The 22,394-nt window shown below is 31.4% G+C and overlaps 1 protein-coding gene across 1 annotated transcript in view; it reads right to left on the minus strand.

The window, feature by feature from the left end:
• Positions 1–3,032: 3,032 nt before the first annotated feature.
• The window catches only part of LOC124538931 (gamma-aminobutyric acid type B receptor subunit 1), an 88,498-nt gene continuing 69,136 nt past the window's right edge, over positions 3,033–22,394 (minus strand). The window contains exons 10-14 of the mRNA XM_047116207.1: positions 22,120–22,360; positions 19,080–19,287; positions 11,097–11,353; positions 7,384–7,521; positions 3,033–3,336 (exon numbers count right to left, since the gene is read on the minus strand). Coding sequence (XP_046972163.1) covers positions 3,139–3,336; positions 7,384–7,521; positions 11,097–11,353; positions 19,080–19,287; positions 22,120–22,360 — 1,042 coding nt within the window. The 3' untranslated portion in view covers positions 3,033–3,138. The remainder of the gene's footprint in view (positions 3,337–7,383; positions 7,522–11,096; positions 11,354–19,079; positions 19,288–22,119; positions 22,361–22,394) is intronic.

Genomic DNA, 22,394 nt, shown 5'->3' on the forward strand with positions numbered 1-22,394 from the left:
GTTTATTTTCGTAGTATTATAATTTGTTTTATGTTTAAATGGATAAAATAATTCTTTTTTATTTTTAGAAGTATTACTTCGATGAACTGTAAATAAAATTGAGTGGAAGAAGTATACGATAATTTTGATAATTGTTTGTTAAATCCAAAGATTTTACATAATAAATAAATTTCGTAATATTGTATATTAATTATAAAATTCAAGCATACTTAATATTTAAGGTGTGTTTATAATATTTATATACTGCTATTTTTACGAACTAAACAATTACTCTATTCAATGTTTTAACCAATCGCAGAAGACGGCGACGTTCATATCTGTTCATCTTGAACATCTGTCGAGAAGAAAACGAAACATTTAATAAAATATATTTGTTATCGATGGCGCGATGATTTCAACATAAAAAGCATATATTTAAGCTACGAGCAACATAGTAAATTAAAGCATTATTTCACCCTGGAAGCGAAATTAGATATATTCACATATTTACAAGCGCTGTTAATTTTTTTTTTAATTTGTACATCTTGCGAAATCTCCAACTTAATAAGCCAATAAATTATTAACAACCGGTAACATTCATGCAAGGAAATCTCGTTACACAGCATCTTAGATTATTGCTAACATTGAATAGGAGGACATATTTTTGCATAAGAACTTTTTCGTATATTTTTCCAATTAAAAATGTAGAGCGATGTATTGTAGGTATAGTTGAATGTTAGTGCTTAGCATCAGTGAAAGCTAAACTGGAATCTTGCCAAGATTGTAACAAGTACATACCTAGTCTTTGTTTTTCATACGAAATTGAAATACCTTTCAGTTACGATCATTACGTGTCAGAAGTATAATACAATAAAAGTTCAAAAAAAAACAAAACAAAATATCAATTATTTACTACCATGTGTAAATACTTATAGATCATATAAAATATATATTGGATTAATTAAAGATTTATTTTAACTCACCACCATTTGAGTGATTTAAATGATGATCAAAATCAAGGGAAGCGATTATAATGTATATATAATAAGTGTCAGTGGCGCTAGGGCTGTGCATTGGGGTGCCATGCGAGGGTACAATAAACGTACAGATAACAGATTGCTACGGGATACGGAACAACATCTCCAACTAGGTACTTACACACTATCAGCTTAAATAACTTCGATACATCTCTAGTCGCAAACTCCATTTGCAACTATCTTTCTCCTCATTACAAGTCAATTTTGAAAAGAAAACATTACCAATTAATTTAGTTATGTATATTTTATTTCAACATAAAATAAATATTTACTACAATTTTTTTTAAAAAATAACTTTTTTATAAATGCATTTAACGAGATTTGACTGCATGAATTTTAAACTACGCATCTAATAAAAAAAAAACAAAAGTGAAGGCTTTAAATCATAAAGTTTCAATGAAATGTGATTCATTTATAATCTATAAATAAATAACATTTTACATAAAATCTTGTCATAAGCGACTTTTTTACTAATCTAATTATATCTATATTGTGCCAATTAAATATTAAAGTGTCGAATTCGAAGATATTCGTGTAATAATTTATCAAACATTTAAAAAGCCTGAAGACATCGTTGTAGTGACTTATCTTTATTTATTTCGTCGTTAAGACAAATTATACTTAATAATACCACAAGAATGGTGACAGTAACAATAGCTAGAAAAGATTACCTTATAAACGATTAGTATTTCGTGTAGTATCGTTATCTAGTAATAAATCTAAGTCAGTCTAGTGATAGTTCAAGGTAGGGTATATTATAAAGCAACACGTGCATATGTCACGATTTGTGAGGTAGAGTCCGGATAAGGAGGGAACGGATAGTGAAAATAGATATTACAATAAAGAAGAATAAAACATCTTACGACTATGTTATAGCTTATTTAATTAAAAATGTAATTAGTTTTTGTTCGCTTAGAAATATATTTAAAATGTTATTTTTTTTTTCTAAAAAAAATATGCAATGTAATTTATCAGTTTTAATTTTAAATATAATGGGATAGGTTTAAATTTTGACTGGAATATCGAATAGATTTTTTGGCATTTGGTTGGTACTAGTTTATGTTTATCAAATTAAGTATGTACAATGTATGTACTTACTGTTGTGTAATTAACATTTGTAAAATTTTCATAGAGATCCCAAAGGAGATGTCCAAGTTGAATTTAAACGGAAGAATAACATTTAGATTTAACGTCTTAATCATTTGATGTGAAGTCAGTCACTGTTTCTCTGTAAATGAATGACTTAACGACCAGTATTAATGTGAAAAGTAAAATTAAGTTGAATTTATAAAAGTGATATTATTATGGATAAAATCTTATGCCCAATGTTTTACTTCGATACTCACTAAACTTATCCCGTAAGTATGAATTAGATTTGGGCAAAAATGATAGATAATTTATATATTTAAAATAAATATACCTACTTCATTAAGACCACAGTCTTTCATTAAAAATTAGTGTAACCACGATTTAAAGTGATAATTTTATAATATGTGTAAACTTCGTTAAACGGAATGGAAATTATGTAAATGAATAAAGTCGGGTTTTAATTTAATTAACGCAGTAATACTTTATCCCGTGGAATAAACTAAAAAAAAGTTAAGGACAGCTTCGTTTGATGCGGGAAATTTATTAGGGTATACGAAATGATTTAGAACAATGAATAGTGAAGACGTTTCATAAAGTTGGAAATAAGCGGACGTAATGATTAATTATAAATTTATATTACCTTTAAATTACTATAGAACAAAGTAGGAAGAATTAGATAATGTCCGTATTATGATAATGTTTTATATAAAATTTGTGTCTATAAGTTATATTTGTACCAGAAATTATTCTTGATAATTTGCATAAATGTGCGTAATCGTCAAACACGTATTTTCACACACACACACACCTGCACAGTGCAGACAAGTGGTAGTGATAGAAAAAAAACATATCTGGTAAATGAAAGAGCAGAGGCATCTCTACAGAACATACACTTAGCATACATTTAAGAACCGTTACTCACATTACAGCTGTCAAAAAGTTTCGGGTTAAATTAAGATATAAAAAAATGAACCTTTCGTATATTCGACAACGTGCGCTTATTCCCTTACTCAGCATTCAGAGGTACGTGCGTTTAGAGGTAGCTTTCTGAGAAGTCTAAGTCAGATACAGAGGCGCGGGAGGATCTTGTGTAGTTGGTGGAGGTGCCGTAGTCAGATGTGGCGGTGGCGAGGTCAGCTATTACCGCCCCCGTACCTTGCGTTACTCCATCCGCCGCTGCGGCCTCGCGTTCTGCTAGCTTCTGTTTCAGCACGCGGATCCGTTCCTCCTTCTGTTAACAAGACTTGGATGTTATAGAATTCTTAATAGTATACCATGTCAACTGTGAATTATTGTCACCTAAATTCATCTTACGACTAAATATGACGAAGAATTTTAAACAAATTTCAATAAACTCTTGTTATATAATGGCTTTTTAGTTAGTGTGTTGTCAAATCATTATAAATATTCTCCTACAGACTTAAAGACTCCTGCTATATTTGAGAAGGCTTGAAAGTTATACGTCATATTTCTCGAAAGAGCGTTGGTGGATAAAAATGTGGCAGATTTCCTTTCGAAAGATGGAAATTTACCGTTGAGAGTCTAAGCACAATAATAATAGACGTTACTTAAATCGATCCGAATACAGATTAAGGAGTATTTTTTGATTGACAAATCCAGCAATTTTTTTTCTCAGCATCTAAGAGATTGTAAGTCTATAACGTAGCTACTATAGCACTAAGGCAAATTGATTAAGTTTCGAATGAATGCAATATTGATAATTGTCTGGCGAATACTAAATATGCAATGTCAATTTATTATTAATTATTATTTGTCTCTTCTTCATAAAAAAGTTTAATATTTGACAGTTATTTATCTCGAGATAATGTTAGTCATTGAGGTCTATTTAAATAGCAAGGTATTTACATTGTGAGCGGCGAATTTACATTTAGAATTAATTCTTATCAATTTACACCCATTAACTCTAATGAGTTATTATAAAGCTCTTAATGTTCGTAAAAGCTCGCATCAAAGTCGTTTCAAGTAAACACTGTGACGTTACAAACTTGCCTATCGACGTGCTTCTGTTTAATGAAATGAAATTTGTAATGATAAAAACGACGAATACTTCAGACGTTCAGACATTAAATACTCTGGAGTGCATTAACTCTTACGACAAATTACTATATACTACTGTATAACAATATATAGTACGACACAAATTAGATGTAGCATCGGAAAATGCAATGGGATGAAAATAAAACCGATTACTGCCGATTTACACAACCAATAGAAAAAGCTCCCTATCGCGCCATTCGACGCTATTCGTCGCTATAGATTCCCGCGTCAGAAAAAGCGAGTGCATGTAAATCGACCCGTCAAATTGACGAATATATTAGGTCATATGATATTACAAGTTATTACGTTTGTGCAAAGATCATATTCGCATGAGAAATACATATTGATAATTTGGGATGGCGTACTTAATTCGGATGTGATCGGTTTTACGAATTTTGCCGATGCGACATCTAACTTGTGTCGTACTATACTTTGTTAGTCTGTTGAAATTCTGAAAATAATATGTATTATATTTGATAAAAATACTAAAAAAAATGTTTGATTTGAAAAATTGAATACATATGTAAATAATAATTAGTGCAAAAGATTTATTTTTGGTTATTAATGAAGTACTAATGAACGAACTGTTACTGTTGCCAATTTATTTTTGTGCGGGAAACAATTTTGCCTTCCATTCCATTTTCAATTCAAAAATAATCAAATTTTGAAATGGAATATATTTAGAAGTGAAGCGAAAGTTTGCCGCCATCTTGAAAAATAAGTTTCTATTATTATCTGACAAAGAGAGCACCGCATCGTGCGAAAAAAAACGGTTTTTTTTATTTCAAATACGATTTAATAATTTTCGAGATATTGTACTTTCGAGGTTTTATTGTTTTTAAATCTACAAAAAAATATATTATTAGGACTTTTTGGTTAGCCATTTTACTCATTACTCTTCAAGTATTCACAGTACTTTTTCTTTGGGACATAATCATATGAGAACTCCTTATTCTAATATTATAATAAAATATAAACTTAAGCAACAATTAATTTATCTTGGTACCAAAGTCGGTAGTAATGATCGAGACTGATCAATCGAAGACATAAATATAAACTAGATACAAGATTACTTAAAGAGGAATACGTATTGAATACAAGTCTGAGACCTTGTCCTGAAACTGTTGGCTTATGCCCAGAAGAGGTTATATTTTACGGCAGCCACCAACACCGCTGGCGCTAAAATCCTATAAACTCGGTTAAAACATGTTATCTAATATCTGAAAAACGACGACCAAGAGCCAGCTAACAGTAACTATACATTATGGACAAATTTATGTGAATTGCATGCATAAATGGCTGATGACATAAGAGGCCATTGCGGTGTCAGCGAGTATAACTTTTTTCTAGAATATTGATTACAGAAGATATCAATATTCTATACTCTTTTTAGTCCAATTTCATGGCATTCCAAGACAAGCAAAGGATAGACTTAAAGATTCTTCAGAATATTAATTTTCAATCACCATAAATCTTTATTAGGTAAACCCAGAATACTTGTCCAAGGCCTCGTGATCTTCAGACGTATAAACTCGAACGAGCCAGTTATTACTAAATAAACTATAATCATTAAACTCGAGTTAGAAGTGCTTTTAGTACACGTTGAATTTTGTGTCGAAAATAAACGTTCAATCTTATCGTTTCTCGTCGAGTCATGTCTGTTTATTAAATATTTTTAAAGAGTCGTCGTTTCTAATATTATTCTCGTTGAAAGCAAAGACGGATCACGGATTATATTGATCGTCCAAATAAGTAATAGTCAATATAACTTGTATTTAATATACATCTCTTCTCGTACTTATGATTTTTTCCAACTTTTGTGACAAAATGTCTTATATAGGAATGTCGACCAAAAATAGAATAGCTAGAAGCTAGAAGCTTCATAAACATATTTGATGCGTTGATTTGCTTATTTTATTATTGCTTAAAAGAATCAATATTTTCTTCCTTTTAGACGTCACACGAAATCAAAACTTCATGCTAAAATGAGCCCATTTCAGTTCTATGTGGTAAAAATTTTTTTTAAGTAATTCGTTTGTAATTTGTAATATTTACTATAACTCTATTATCCATATCTTGATTATCTATCAGAATTACATCAAAAATAATGCAAATGTATTCACTTAAATTGTATCTGAAGTGTTTCTTAAGTCCAAACTTGTAGCAATCAAATTTACTCCTACACCAAATATTAGCTTTGTTAATCTATTGAAAATTCTGAATAAATATGCGTCACGTTTGATATATTGGTATCCTACTAAATGAATACGTGATATACTAATATTACATTTTATATAAAAATGTTATATGTTAGAAATGAGCTCAGCACGCTTCCTTTGCGCGAATAATCGAGTCCAGGGGGTAGAAATACGTAAATCTTAACCCAAGATTAGGGATACAAAATCAGTTGTGTTTTCATGTTTTTCATGCATTTTTAATTTATTGTCTGCTCGGATAGACAGAAAACATAGTAAGGTAACCTTGTAGGTGACTCATGGATTTATGCCATAAGTAATTACTCCATATTACATTGGATGACCTTTTCAAATACACTTTGAAAATGAATTATAATTTTGCATGACCAAAGACCGCATTACATATCGAGATATTGTGATAATAATAGTTGCTGACATTAAAAAAAATAAGTTCAACAGTGGTACACTAATATTTTTATTTACTCCCGATATTTTTATTTACTACTATTTAAATATAAAGCTTGTACTAAGAATAGGAACGGCAATAGCCCAAGGGGACAGGATTGAACCTGTGATTTTCAGATTGCTAGACAGTCCATAAAATGCTATTGACTGTTGAAATACTACTGACTATTGATGTATTGGTTTATTTGCCTTTGAAGAAAAATTCTAAAACGAAAATAAATGTAGAGAAGTAGGATGTACTAGATTTTTGACATTTTTAGAAGGTTCGTTTGATGACAAGAAAACCATAATCTAAGTGTATGTGATACAAAAGAAAATAAGTGAGGCAAACATTTCCTGTTTGTCTCTTAGTATCGGTTAAGGCGATTGGTTGAACAGTGTAGATATTGATTTTGCTGTGCTATTTAGCGGTACATATAATATAAAACTTCTTTATTAAAGATCTATGTACTTGTTTGTTGGTTGTTTCATGGTGATCGACAGTACTGTTTCTAAATCTTTCGATCTCAAACTGTTTGTGTAATAAAACTACAATTACTAGGTACATTTAATATGATCACCTGTGCGATAAGTTTCTGCAATTCCTCATTTTCCTTGACGAGTTCTCGGTACCGCTGCTCGTCTGCGGGGGCGGAGCCCGAACCCGATCCCCGACCGCTTTCCGCGCGCTCCGTCGGGTGCCGTATAACCTCTATCACCTGTGTAAAAAATATATTATTATTTTATCTTCATACGTTCATCTTTATGTAACATAAGTGTCGTTTACGTTTAGACAGCCTAAAAGGGTATCTACATTTTTTAAATAATCTCTTTCTTTTTACAGTTACTAAAATACGAATCAACATGGTATTATTTATAGCTATTTCGTTGGTGGTGCAACATCCGGTACATCCGGTACATCGTCATATTTTCAGCCGCTTCAGAAATACTTAGTAATTCGGTGTTCCGGTTTGAAAAGGTGATAGAGCCAGTGTTAGACAGGCCACAGGGTAGTCTTTGCTTGTTATGTAAGAAATGGTACCTTTCTTTTGGCACCAATATCTATGAGGACATAGGTGTTGTATTAGCTTCCTTTTAAAAAAAATATATTTTATTTTTTAGAGGCTGGATATGAGCTATTACAACATCATTAAAAATTGTACTATATAGTGACATTAGTTTTGATGAATTAGTATAACAAATTATAATTTATAGATAGCCTCATAATCATGTGCAGTCAATTATTAGGTATATTTACAAAAGTAGATATAGGGTAATGTAAATACAGATCATTCATTATAAGTCAAGTATCCATTAAAAGTTTTTAAATTTTAAATCAGCATATTTTATTTATGTCTATGTACATATCGAACGATAAAGAAATTTAACATAATTTTATTTACAACGTATTACCTACTTTTCTCACGTCTACGGACACGAAGGTTTCATATTTTAAGGGTGGTTGAGGGAACTTCGTACGCTACATTACGTCATCATAAATTTAATATGGCGTATAATAAACGCAAATTGCAGGTAACGAAATATTAGAAACAGGTAAATTCAATTATGTTTGGTGTCAAGAAAAAAATGGACTCGATTTCTGCTTTAGTGTATAAGAAAATATTCGTAAAAAACGAATATACTCTTTGAATTATGATTGATATTTTAAATCATTTTTACAAGTCAAAGACGTACTGATTTTGGTAAGGGAGTTTTTGTGTGTGTGTGTGTGTGTATGTGTGTGTGTGTGTGGGTTTTTTACATAATACACAAAAAGATGATAAAAGATCAAAGCGTCTTGTCTATAACACTATCATTGGTTTTGAGTGCAATTTGCGCGAAAGTATAAAGTGGGTCAGCATTGCATTGTAAAATGTCATGATATCATTTATAGATAGCTAGTAAGACGGACCAAGTTTCTCAACATAAGACGAGTTATATTTGAGATGGCTCGAATTTAGGAAAGTGTGAACTGCTATTACTCCAGTTTTCAGGATAACATAACCCGATAGAAGGTCATAAAAGACGATGTAAATGCAGGCGACGATGATTAGGATCGTAGCGGAAAATTTGGCGGTAAGTGCCAATCAAATCGTTTGCCAAACATCCTACGATTTATTACAACCATCGACGGGTTCGTGGCTTTAATGGTTTCTCCACACCCCTAATATGACAAAATGATTTTTAAATTAGATTCTGATGAAGACGCCATTTATCCCTTTCGACCTTTCTAAGATTTTTCCTCAAAATATATTATAGTACGACACAACTGAGATGTAAAACGGCAAATTCAATAAAAACGATTACTACCGATAAATACAAACATAGAAATAGCTCCCTATCGCGCCATTCGACGCTATTCGTCGCTATAGATTATCGCGTCAGTTCAACCCGAGAAACCAGGTGCATTTAAATCGACGTGTCAAATTGTCGAATATATTAGGTCATATGATATTACAAGTTTTTACGTTTGTGTAAAGATCATATTCACATAAGAAATAAATACGGATAATTTGGGATAGCATACTTAATTCGGATATGATCCATTTTACGAATTTTGCTGATGCTACATCAAGTTGTGCCGTGCTATACTTGATATTGACAAGTCAGCGCTAAAACAAAAGAGTTTTCAAAGAAATTCAGCTCCTTTTATGTCATTAACAAAACCGACATTGTTTGATAACAATGGAAAAAACCGTACTTGAATTAACGAGAAGATAAAAAGGATCAGATAGGGTTAGAACTATTGTGTCCGAATAATACATTTTCTAATAGAAAAAAGAAATGTTAGTCTTTTATGTGAATGTACCTCGAATTTCGAAGGTAAAAATTCTTACAGTATGGTTGAATAACATCTTAGTGATTCTGTGTGGTTTCAGTTTGGTAAATTATTGGTCGAAAGCAAATATCGGGTCACTCGTGGTAGGGATTGGTTCACTGATAAATTAACCGCAAATTGTTTCTTCTTGCGATTTATGGATAAGAAACAAAACCATTATTTTCAAATTTTTGAAAAGAAAAATTACATAAGTTTTAAAGGAATAGGAACATACTGACTCTTACATGAGGTTGATTCATAACTGGAATTTGTTTCGATTAACTTTTTTTTAAACCACCTACCTAAGATATTAAGTACAGAAAATGTATTTCCTTTAAGCTTCAAGTATAAGAGATCATAATAAAGGAAAGAAGAAACAAATAATAAGGTAGGTGTCATATAATGACATAAATAAACTTCAAAAGATGCCGCGCGTTTAGAAGAAGGTTTTATATTACGTAAATTAGGATACGAGTATTAGTACCTAGCTGTGCTTTAAATTGTATTGTCAAATTTATTTCTTATAACTATGAATAAGGTCAATGTCATTAAATCCTTTAGGGATATTGATTACTATAAAATATATATATATCCACAAAATAATATTTAAGATCCTAGTTCTATACATTTATTAACAATTATTTAAAAAAACCAGCTTAAATATTCATATTGAAGTGTTATATATATCTGGAAAAACTTTAACATCTATTTCCTCGTTTTAAATTTAAAACCTTTTAAGGGTACTGTGCTTCGTTCATCATATTCACGACGAAACATGACTTGGCTGCTTAAATAAGTTATTTTCTAACGTTAAAGTTGAGTGTCGACGACGTAAGGATGTACTTATCTCTCCTGTAAGAACGTTTGCTTTCATATGATAACCATACACGCAACTTAAAATAATATTATACAGTAAAGCATTTGCATATTACATATGTATATGTATCACGTCTGCCTGTCTTATCATATATAATATACATGTGTATATAATATAAATACGGCTTCCAGTGATATGATCATTATTTATTAGATAATAATGTGCATGCAATTTTTGTTTGGAATTTTGATTATCGAATCTGACTTCCATTTTCAAAAATTTTTACATAAATAATTGACATTCGAATATTTCTATGAAGACGAATTTACTGCGTTGGAAATATGTTGCCATCTCAAAAATAATAATTAATAGAAATCATAATAATTTTAAAACATATGTATTATATTAATGTTATACATATTAATAAATTCAAAATTAAACACGACGTATGATACCTACGAAAGAGTTAATTTTTTAAGTTGTATAAACTATTTTTCACAGACATATCATCTATCTCCTGCCCTTATCCCAATTTACTTGGGGCCAGCGCAGCATGTCTTCTTCATCCATACTCCCCTATCTGACATCATCTCACAAGTATTTTATATTTACACAGATATCACATAAATAAAACTAATTTATTATAGATAATAACTTACCTTGGGTATAAATATGAGCGCCATGCTCAGAAAACAACAGAACACGATCGCAAGTGAGACGAAGGCGAACGCTGCGTCCTGCTGGCTCGCTATCACCAGCGTCACGGGTGCCGTGATGAGGCACAGCACAACCACATTGTAGATACTCATACCAACGTATCGAGAGTCGTTGATTTGTCGCACTTTAACCGATCGAGTCTCGTACGCAAGGAACAGTCCAAAAACTAACACCAGCCCTTTGTATCCGTACATAACTCCTGAAACAAACACATGGGTTAGATAAACTTTAAAGATGTATAATAATATTATTAACTCAAGATAATTAACGCGTCTGACACTAGGATCTTAACCAATGTGATATTGAGTATATTCGCCGCTTTAATTACTTTTATATTTGTCCTAAAGAAAGGTGGACTGGCAAATGGACCTGATAGTAGTGGTCAGCACTGCTCTTAGATATTTGTACTGTTCGAAGTATGTAATAGTTTTCATGTTACCGCGCCAACAACGTCGATAATTAAAATGATTGTAATTGAAGTTATATTGGCTGACTCACCTATAAAACCAAAACACAGCAATACTTAATATTGATGTTCTACTATAATAATGAAGAATACATATGAATAATGAATGGGTGACAGAGGAACTTACACAAAGCCCTAACCACTACGTAAAGTAAGTACTATGTTTGTTGATGGCGAGTACAGTAACATAAACCACTTTTTACATGTCAAACAATCCAAATTATCATTTATTTAAGGAGGCCCCTACAAGCACTTCTGAATCATTTCAACGGATTATTTTCAATACAAAGCTATCATCAGTATGGAATGTAGATTCAGTTACTCTTTACAACAATTAAATTTTCAAATTGAAGTAAAGTAAAAACAATTAAATGTATACGGTCCTGTCCAATTTTAATCTTGTCTTTCGTGAAATATTTTATGAAGCTGCCATGCCTCAGGGTAAATTTAAGATTTAAGATTTAATGTCCCTTCTGTCAGTATTTACACTGGCTCACTCACCATTCACTTGGTGGTAGAAAAACGGCCCTGAACCAAGCCTTGATTCGCTACTTACAATCTTGATTACATTGCATTCCATTTTATATAATATATTCAAAATGTTTTATATGAAGCGAAGTTAATTTTAATATCATACAATCGCCAAGATAAATGGTTATGTACTTCCGAGGATAGTGTGTTGCATATAGGGTACATTACAATAAGTCATGGTTTTAAATAATGTAGATTATTATTATTTATTATGCGGATATATTTACGTTTCGAATCGTGGGGGTAGTAATGCTAACTTTATATAATACTACTAAGAATATTCTTTAAAAGAAAATGTCAAAAAAATTCAATATTTAAGTTGATATCTTGAATATTGAATTTTAGGACTCTGATATCAATACTTTTAAGGCTTATAAAATTGGACATTACAATATCTTATAAATTACAATATATTATAACTGCGAATTTAACAACCCTCCCCCCTCCGAAGCTTTAAATAGGGGGTGACGGTTTGTGTACTATAGATAAAGTTTTATAACTTACGCACGATTAAAGCCGCAGTTTCAGATAGTAAGTTTATAAATAATTGTTTAATTTTGACACAAAAACAGTCCAATGTCCATATATTATCACAAAAACATAAACAAAAGCGATTTATGATACACTTCATACATATAATTACATGGCTTTAACATATTATATAAACCATTCAAACAAAAAAAAAGTAACTTAATAAATATATTATTAACATGAAAACGCTTCAGTTACTTGTTTGTAAGTGTACTTATAAACTTATGTGGATGTGTAATGCTTGCGTTTGTTCAAATATGTATTCTTTTGCATATTTTATATGTTATCTGTCGTCGTTATATGACTACCCAAATAACATAGACATGTCTGTCAATATTATTCTTTGCTAGCGCTATAAATATATAATGTCGCCATCGATCAATATGTTATCTACGTTGAAGATCAATAGAACCTTTTTTACAAGCTTTTATTTAACTCGTCTGATTGAATGTATAGTTCTTCAAAATCTTGTTTTTGTTTTTTTTTTTTTTATGGTATAGGTTGGCGGACGAGCATATTGGCCACCTTATGGTAAGTGGTCACCATCAGTCATAGACAATGAAGCTTAAGAAATATTAACTATTACTTACATCGTCAATGTGCCACCAACCATGGGAACTAAGATGTTATGTCCCTTATGCCTGTAGGTGCACTGGCTCACTCACCCTTCAAACCCGAACACAACAATACTGAGTATTGATATGAATCAAATTATGCGGTAGAATAACTGATGAGTGGGTGGTACCTACCCAGACGGGCTTGCACAAAGCCCTACCACCAAGTTTTACTCAAAATAGTTGCTTCCACTTTGTTCTTCTTTAACTATGTGATCTTTACAAAATAACAAATAGTAGTTCAATCTAGATTTTATACAAAATTTCTAATATTTTTATTAAAAAAAATATATTTATAGTTATAAAATAAGGAGTGCAAAATATATAAGTATATATCTAATATTTAATATCGTTCCTATCTATTGAAACCGCAATCGAGTTATTCAATTGAAAACTTTTCAATCGAATACACTCGAAAGCATGCCAGGTAAAGGTGATAATAAATCTGCCAATGGTGCAATTATTCAGACGAGATGATAAATCAATATCAAAACATGATTCCTAAGACTCAGTTTATGCCTCTTCTCTTAGATTGGAAATGTTATGAAATACGTAAATGTTTGTTAAATATAATTGTAAAACAGTGTAATGAAGACGCAGATGTGTCTAACAACTTTAAGTTTAAATTTCATTTCGAGTTTTGGAGGCAAATGAGACGCGGTGGATTTGACGTGGATTTATCAATGTTCCTTATTGTTTACGAGCTAGCAAATTATATTTATCTTATTCAGATAGAATGTAACCTTTATTTATTCCATATATTAATCTTAAAGTTCAACGAACTTTATTTGAATCTCATTTATATTACCAGAATCAGAACAAAATTTTATTACAACTGTAATATTTAATTTTACTGTAGTTTGTTTCATTTTACTTTCTTTTTGTACTTATATAGAAAAATAGCTTTGACCTTATTTTAATATTGAATAAAACTAGTGCAAAGAGGTTTGATATATGCGGACGATTATTTAAAACCCTTGTAATGTATATTGAGAAAAAATATATTTGACAAGGCGATTGATAAATTGAGCACTTTACGTACATATGTCGCCTTAACACGGTGTCTGGTTTTTTACTCAGGGTATAACATCAAGCAACAGTAATGGATCATTTTTAACAGTTATTATTGACTATTAAATGGTAATTCATATTAATAACTAAAATCGATATTTAAATTCCATCTTCATTATTCTATCATCATTATTGCTCAATTAATTTAAGTTAGGAGTAGTGTCGTCTTCTATCTATAACTGACTGATTCATCATCGCCGAGCGTAAACTATTAAAGTTAGGGCCATGAAATTTGGAAGTAGAATCGTTTTATTGAGTAGACATCCACTGAGGAAGGGATTTTGGAAATTCTACACCTGAGGGGGGGTGAAATATAGGTTTACAAGCATGAAACTTTATTTTTGGGATACTCATTAACAGAGTAGAAACACATTTTAAACTTTTCTGTGTAATCTACCTCAAATCGGGTGAAAGAGTTGAAATTTTGTATGGAAGTCCGTTATTGTTTGGTGTAGAAAAAAATCATTATCATTTATATATATGAGTATTATATTTTTTATTTATGTATTTGTACAAGTACTGTTTGTACAGATAAAAGAAAAATGTAGTATTTACTTTATTTAGTTCACTTGAACTCTCGTGCCGTTCCTCACCAGAAGTCCTCTACCAGAATGTTGTCTGGAAAAGATAGCTTTTCAAGCGATAAGACTGCCTTAGATAATTCTTTTATATATATCTTCGGGTGTGATTTAATATTTTGTTTATAGCATATTTGTATTTATTTTTAACCTTTTTACCACGTCAATTAAAAATATTGATGAAGTAGGTATATTACTCCATATAAGATTATATTGATGGCTTGGACTTCATAGTTTATGATTTCTAGGCAGTTTAATTTAATTGCATTCTATTGGCATACTCTGTAACTCAAATAGAGGGAAAGAGTAACTACTGAATGTCTTGCCGGTTCATGGTAGAATCAACTTTCGAAAACAGTTGTAGCTTTATACAAGTCAACATTGTAACAGTAACAATTCAACAATTATTTTATGATGTTACTTGAATAAGGAATGTTTTGATTTTGATTTAATAAAAATAAAACGCAGACTGGCAACAACATAGGTCTAGCAAACATTGGTAATGTTTTAAACATAAGACAAAATGATCAAAGAATCACTTGCTTAAACATTGAGATCGAGATACGTTTTATACGTTTTTGTGTTCTTACTGTGATATCAATCATAGTAACGAAAGTGATCACTAAGAAAACAAAGATTTGTCAGAATAAATGATAATACTATTTATCGAGGTCGCCTCGTAGAGGGGTATGGTTGAATGAACTCCGAATAAATCTTCAAGAGAAAATATTTATGGACCATTACTTAAACTAACTTCCTATGTGTGTGTATGAGATAGAAAATAGTTTTTTTTATTTAAAATCAATACAAGATATTCTTTGTTCTACAACAAGGGTATTATGCAAATTGCGATTGTATAGCTAAAATTGTGAGCTATTTACAACAGTTATAATCAGAATTTTAACCAATGAACACGGTATCTGTATCCTTAAGGTAGTCACTAGACCGAAAACTAGAGATAGATTTCTACCCATCAAATCTCTAACGGAAAGTGGTTCCATTGAATATTATACTGAAATACTATCGTGGCTTGAAATGACGTAGACATATGTAAAATATGAAAAATATTGTGTAATATTAAAATGACTAACTGACATCTCGTGTTAAGATAATAATTTAAAAAAGGATTTTATTTCTTTATTAATATTGTGAAATATTTTAATATTTATTGAATCTCTGAATTACGTCTGGAACCCATTTGTTATTTTCAAAAAATGATTTTTTAAAGAATATTAGAATGGTCAAATCGACGTTAAAAAATGTTCATTTACTTGATTGTAGGGCTTTGTGCAAGCACCCATAGGGTTTTTATCCATCATGTATCTTTAAAAAGTTAGCAATATTAAGCATTGTGGTGTTCCAGTTTGAATGGTGAGTGAGCCAGTAAGGTTCAAGGGTAACAACTTAGTTCCTAAGGTTTGTGTGGCATTGGTAATATGAGGAATGATTTATATTTATTACAATGCTAATGTTTATAGGATGTGGACCACTTACTTTAAGGTATTTTGCAAGTTCGCCTACCAATATGACATTAAAAAATAATTAAAAATACAGGTATTTGTTATGCACATACATTTATCCAACTATGTGTTATCCTTCTGATCCGTAAGATACTAATGGAATTTATTGCTGAATGACAATGCTCGTAGACAATTCTTTTATAATACGGGATGCATTACTTAAATGTTACAACATTTAAGTTCATTAGTAATTTCTTCCACCAAGCAGGTCATTCACCCGAAACAATTCCAAATTTGAATTTAAAAAATGCGACTCCATACTTACCGTTTAAACACTTACCTCACTCAAATTGAATTACTTTTTTTAACTCAATAGAAACTCGTAATGATTTCTTTTGATTAATCAAGTTGGGGAAGTACCTAACTGCTGTAATTAAAATCTTTTCATCGAACTTTTAAGGGAATTTAAAATTTCATTAAAACATTTGTTTAGTCAACTCTCGAGTCTTGTAGTTTGTCTTGAAATTTTATTGCAACGACCTATCCGAACTTGCACCAGAGTTTGACCATTAGATTAAAATAGTTTTACTTCTTATGAGTAACCAGAACTGCGCTATTTTTAAATATATAAGAAATGTAATATAAAGTTATTATCCTGCAAAATGAAATATTCCGAAACGCGCTACATTTTCTTGTATAAGTTTTATGTATAGTTTCTTAATAGTATTGTAAAAAACCTGGCCAGAGGCCTACACGAGTCTTCAAATTTAATTAGTAGGTAGTATTGTATAGCATAGAAAATATACATTACCAAATAAAGTTTGTAGAAAAATACCAATCTTTTTCATTGAATTTATGGATACACTATTTTGGACATTAACAACAATATAAATAAATCACCTTTAACTGTAATTAATGAGGGTAGAAGAAATCACAAAAGAACATAAAGAGTATATGAAAACCATCTCAGTAAAAGTTTCTTAAAACTATTAATTTTTTTGGTTGAAATTGTCGATATATTTCATCTTGATACATTTAAAATATCTTTATTAGATATTATGGATATAGTAAACAAAAGAAGTCGGTTGAGTAATATAATGCTCTTCAATGTATTTAAAATCCTGTATCGAATTTAGGATTCAACTGCAAATCCTCAATAAGGCAAAGACATCTTAATTCACTTTTCTGTCCTTATCAATGGATTTACTTGTAATAGAATTTCCCTCGTAAAACAGGAGATGAAATAAATCGGAGAACAACTTAACATAACAAGGGTTGAAATCAAGTCTTGGATTTGCAATATCCGTTAAATGTACAATAAGTAGAAGAAATAAGAGTATTTTATACTGGGTTGGGTTATAGCTCATATTTATTGGATTGTAAGTAAAGTAAAGTAAAATTACAGCCTGTAAATTTCCCACTGCTGGGCTAAGGCCTCCTCTCCCATTAAGGAGAGGGTTTGGAACATAGTCCACCACGCTGTTCCAATGCGGGTTGCTGGAATGCATTTTTGAATTACAATGAAATTAGACACATGCAGGTTTCCTCATGTTGTTTTCCTTCGCCGCCGAGCACTAGATGAATTATAAACACAAATTAAGCAAATAAGCGTGGGTTTGAACACGCAATCATCGGTTAAGATGCACGCGTTTTACCACTGGGTCATCTCAGCTCAAATAAATTAATATTAAATAGGATTGTACTATAAAAATATTTGTATAGCTTTTAGAACAATACCCGTAGCGAATGCACATGGGCGCTCCTGTGATTGAAAAAGTTATCGTCGCACGTAGTGTCACGTTCTCGATGTTTTTGTTTGGAAAAAAATGCGAGCATGCCCTCGAGCCCGATATACACACTTATGTATATATATATCACTGATTAAACTAACATTTTTATACGAGGCCCTGATTGGCTAATATCAAATTAGCTAAAACATTTGATGTAATTTCATTGGCGAGAATAAACAAGTCAACAAATATTACAATTCGAGATATGAAATTATTTTGAACAATTTTGTATAAAACAAAATTACTGCGACCTATTTGCATGTCGACAATGGCGTTAGATTATTGGTTATTTGATAAGCCACAATATTTGCTATTTTGATAATAATATTGTTTGAACATGATGTATATATAAATCGAGCCGAGATGATCCAGTGATCAGAATAAGTGAATCTTAACCGATGATTGCTAGTTCGAAGTCAAATAAGCATCACTGAATTTTCAGTAATTAATTTGAGTTCAATGTTCAATTTAACACCGTGAGAAAATTCGAACAGGAATGGTCTTTGTTAGAACTCTTCCACACTCACAAAAAGGGATCACAAACTAAACCGTAACTACAGAAGCCATTCTTTATGAGATTTTGCCAAGGATATTGTTATTTGATTAAGCCACTTATAATATTATGCTTTTTAACGTTGAGTCAAAAACGACTAACATTCAAAAATTTTTGCATAATAATATGTATCAATTTGTATTCGATATACGAAATATGGATCTAGTTATTCACGTTTGTCATATCTTTTTTTTTAATTCTCCCAAATACGACTATTCGACTGTCATGTGTTCTCCTACGTCATAATAATGTTGCCAGCATGTACGATAAAAAATAAAAAAATCTTAATTAACCTTTTTGATGCTTTGACATATACATGTATTTAACTCACCTAGCCAGACGGTATTGTGTTCGCTCTCACAATGCTCCAGCTCGGGTCTGATGTGCACGTCGTCATCGTGGTGCCTCGGCGCCTCCAGAGGGAATATTTCCACTCGTCTCTGTAATGGGTCACGCAGCTGCCACGCTGTCAAAAGAGCAACGTCGACCACGAGCAAGCCACCGACCATTGTGTATAGCTTCCATCCATGCATACGTTTCTGTACGAAGTTTTAATTATAAAATAAATTAATGTATATAAAAAAATTAGTTTAATTGGATTATTTTGATATGGGAACACTGTGAAAGGTATTGCGTCTTAATTACCTGTGCATAATTGTTTATTTTAAAATTACATTCTATATTTAAATCTTTTCGTGATAAACTAAATTTGTCTTTGCTTTTTTTTACTTAGTATTCGGAAAAGTATGTTTTACTTTCCATTCATTTATTTATCTTTATCTTTGAACATATCATCAGTTATATTCTACCCTCTTTGTTCTTGCTTCTAAATTCATATATAACACTAACATGTTATACGTGACATGTTTTGCAATGCAAAATTACGTTGTTGACCAATTTTGGCAGGAGTGACCATTCGCAATAGAGACTAGTTAAGGCTCGTGAGATTTGCAACTATTAGCTAGCCATTAGACCAACGAGATATTCAAAAACTATTGTAACAAACGCAAAAGATTAATATAATTGACATATAAGTTTAACTGATTATTTTGTTTAACCCAATCAAAACAAAACAAGGCCTATTCTCTCTTTTGTCTAAGTCAATAAAGATGTTCTTTTGTTTCATATATTTTTTTAAAGACAATCGACTGTCATTCTATGGCCATTAAGGCTATTAAGAAAAGAACTTGCTACCCAGAATAGCGAAATTCGGCTTATACCGGACCAAGCATAAGTAATGAAGCCATTATATTTCCTTTTGTGACAGCGCCTTTTTCTAAATTTAAACACCCAATTTAATGTCCCAATAAAATCTATTGAATATATAAATAAAATTAACTATAAACGTATGCTGTTGAAACGCTTGGCCCTTGGAGTAGTGGTGCAAAAAGCTTCATCAAAAGTATAACACCTCGCCTCATTGCCTCCACTGGTGACAAGAGGGCTGGTTCGTTTTTTGCCCAGAGGATCGGAATTGCGATTCAACGGGGAAATGCTGCTAGCATTCTTGCCACCATTCCACGCAGTCAAGATTTATACAGTAACTAGTTTTAGTTCATATTTGTATATATATATTTAAGCATTTAATGTTGTTAATTCTTATGTTAATAAATTGACTATAAACGTGTGTACATGTATATATGAGTTGTCATTTGGCATGATTAAATTATCTTGTCCAATTCTAAGCGCTGTATTTTTTTTTAAATATAATGTAAATTAGACAGTGCAAAGGAGTTTACGTTTAGAGCTCAATGCCGTCGTTAATATTAAACGTTGTTTATTAGCTTTGAGAAGAATAGCCTTTCCGATCCAGTGATTTTAATGAGCGACTCGAGGGACACGCTTCGGAAGAGGAAAGTGTAATTACTATAAACCTTTATGGGCCGATCCCGCACAGTTGTTTGCATAAATGTGTGACTTTTATCCATTTGAAATTCTATGCGGTAACAGTATCTATCGTAGAAATAATGCGAAACGGATATTCACTTCTGAATTTATGGGGTTGTATTGACACGAGGAAAACCGCGAATTTACTAACGTTGAATATATTTTTGTTACGAATATTTTTGTTACTATTGTTTACGCATCTCGGAGTACAAGGTTACGAAAAGCAGCTTCGAAAAATGTAAGAAAATATTATTCCAACGCAGAAAGTTTGATTGATCCAAAATTAAAGTCATTTAAATACTTCATAAAGTACTAAGTTTTAAGCAATTGTTTAACCAAGAACGACCCCTATACGTTATACTGAATAAATAGATAAGAATTTAACTTAAATAAAGTAAAGCGCTGTAACAGGAAACAGGGCCTTGTAAACGTTTCAAGTCCTTCCATTCCATAGATTTAATGCAAAACAAGCGACAATTTGTCTGTCCTTTGTGATCTGATAAAGAGTTTATTTTTTCCGGCGAGGACGTTACGTTTGTGTGCGTATAATGCTCGTGTGATATTTTAAAACAATACTGCGATTATACGGAACAATTTATTTTAGCTAAGATTTTTTTTTTACTCAAGAGATTTATTTATGTGTTTATTTGGGTACACTTATGTATTCAGAGCAGTCAGTTCTTGAAGGATGTCTTGCAAAATAAGGTGAAAGGATGGCGGTTGAAATCATACTAAACGGTATGCATATTATATCTATGATTTCTGACGAATTCGGTTTAAGTTTTTATATGAAACATACATATTTTGTAAGTTGTTGATACTTGCTATATATAAGAACCATTTAAGCTCGTACAAAGATAATTTTATATATTTTTGTGTTCCCCTGGTATACATTTTTTATATTTTTTGTAAATTGTTGATACTGCTATATATAAGAAGCATTTAAGCTCGTACAAAGATAATTTTTATATATTTTTGTGTTCCCTGTACGTTTTCTTTTAAATAGATATTTGTTACTACACGGTTGGAACAAATTATAAGCTTTTAAAAGTATGTGTATATTTTTCTGCTGAGCTGAGTCTTCGCTTAACACGCTATTCCAGTGCGGGTTGACGGATACATAATATGCGGTAGAATTTCTCGAGCATTAACTAGTTTCCTCATTATTGCAGCCTTGAATCTTCGGTTAGGATATACATGTTCTAGATATTAAGCCATTTTGCTTCTTAAAAGTTCTCGCTGACACGTAGTCAGTAGTTTGTTATGTCTACGTAAACATAACAAACTATATGTAAAAAAGGATAGATTTAAATTAAAATCGAAATACTAACTAAGCAGTTTACGTTCAAAAAGTTTTTACTACTGATACTTTTTATTTTATCAGTAGTATTTGTCTTCCATTTTTGAATCCATCGAAGATTGTTGCTGGAATATATAACTATATATATTTTTAAACTTTATATAGTTCTGTGTATTTTCTTTACCTTGGTTTCCGGTTTAGGTTTAGTTGTATGTCGATGGACGCGCCACACTTTTGTAAACATTGCGCCATAGGCCATGGAAAAGCCGATTGCGAGAAGCCATGCTCTGGCCGCGCAAAGACCGGGGAAGTGTTGCGGCTGGACCCACCGGCCATCGACTCCGAGGGCGATGGCGGCGCCGAAGCAGACACAGCAACCACACAGCATAACAGTGTTGCAAGCTGGATGTGACCATTGGATCACTCTATAAAAAAAGTTATATAATAATTATATTTGAT

The sequence above is a fragment of the Vanessa cardui genome, chromosome 2 (assembly GCF_905220365.1).
Source record: "Vanessa cardui chromosome 2, ilVanCard2.1, whole genome shotgun sequence".
NCBI classification, from domain to species: domain Eukaryota; kingdom Metazoa; phylum Arthropoda; class Insecta; order Lepidoptera; family Nymphalidae; genus Vanessa; species Vanessa cardui.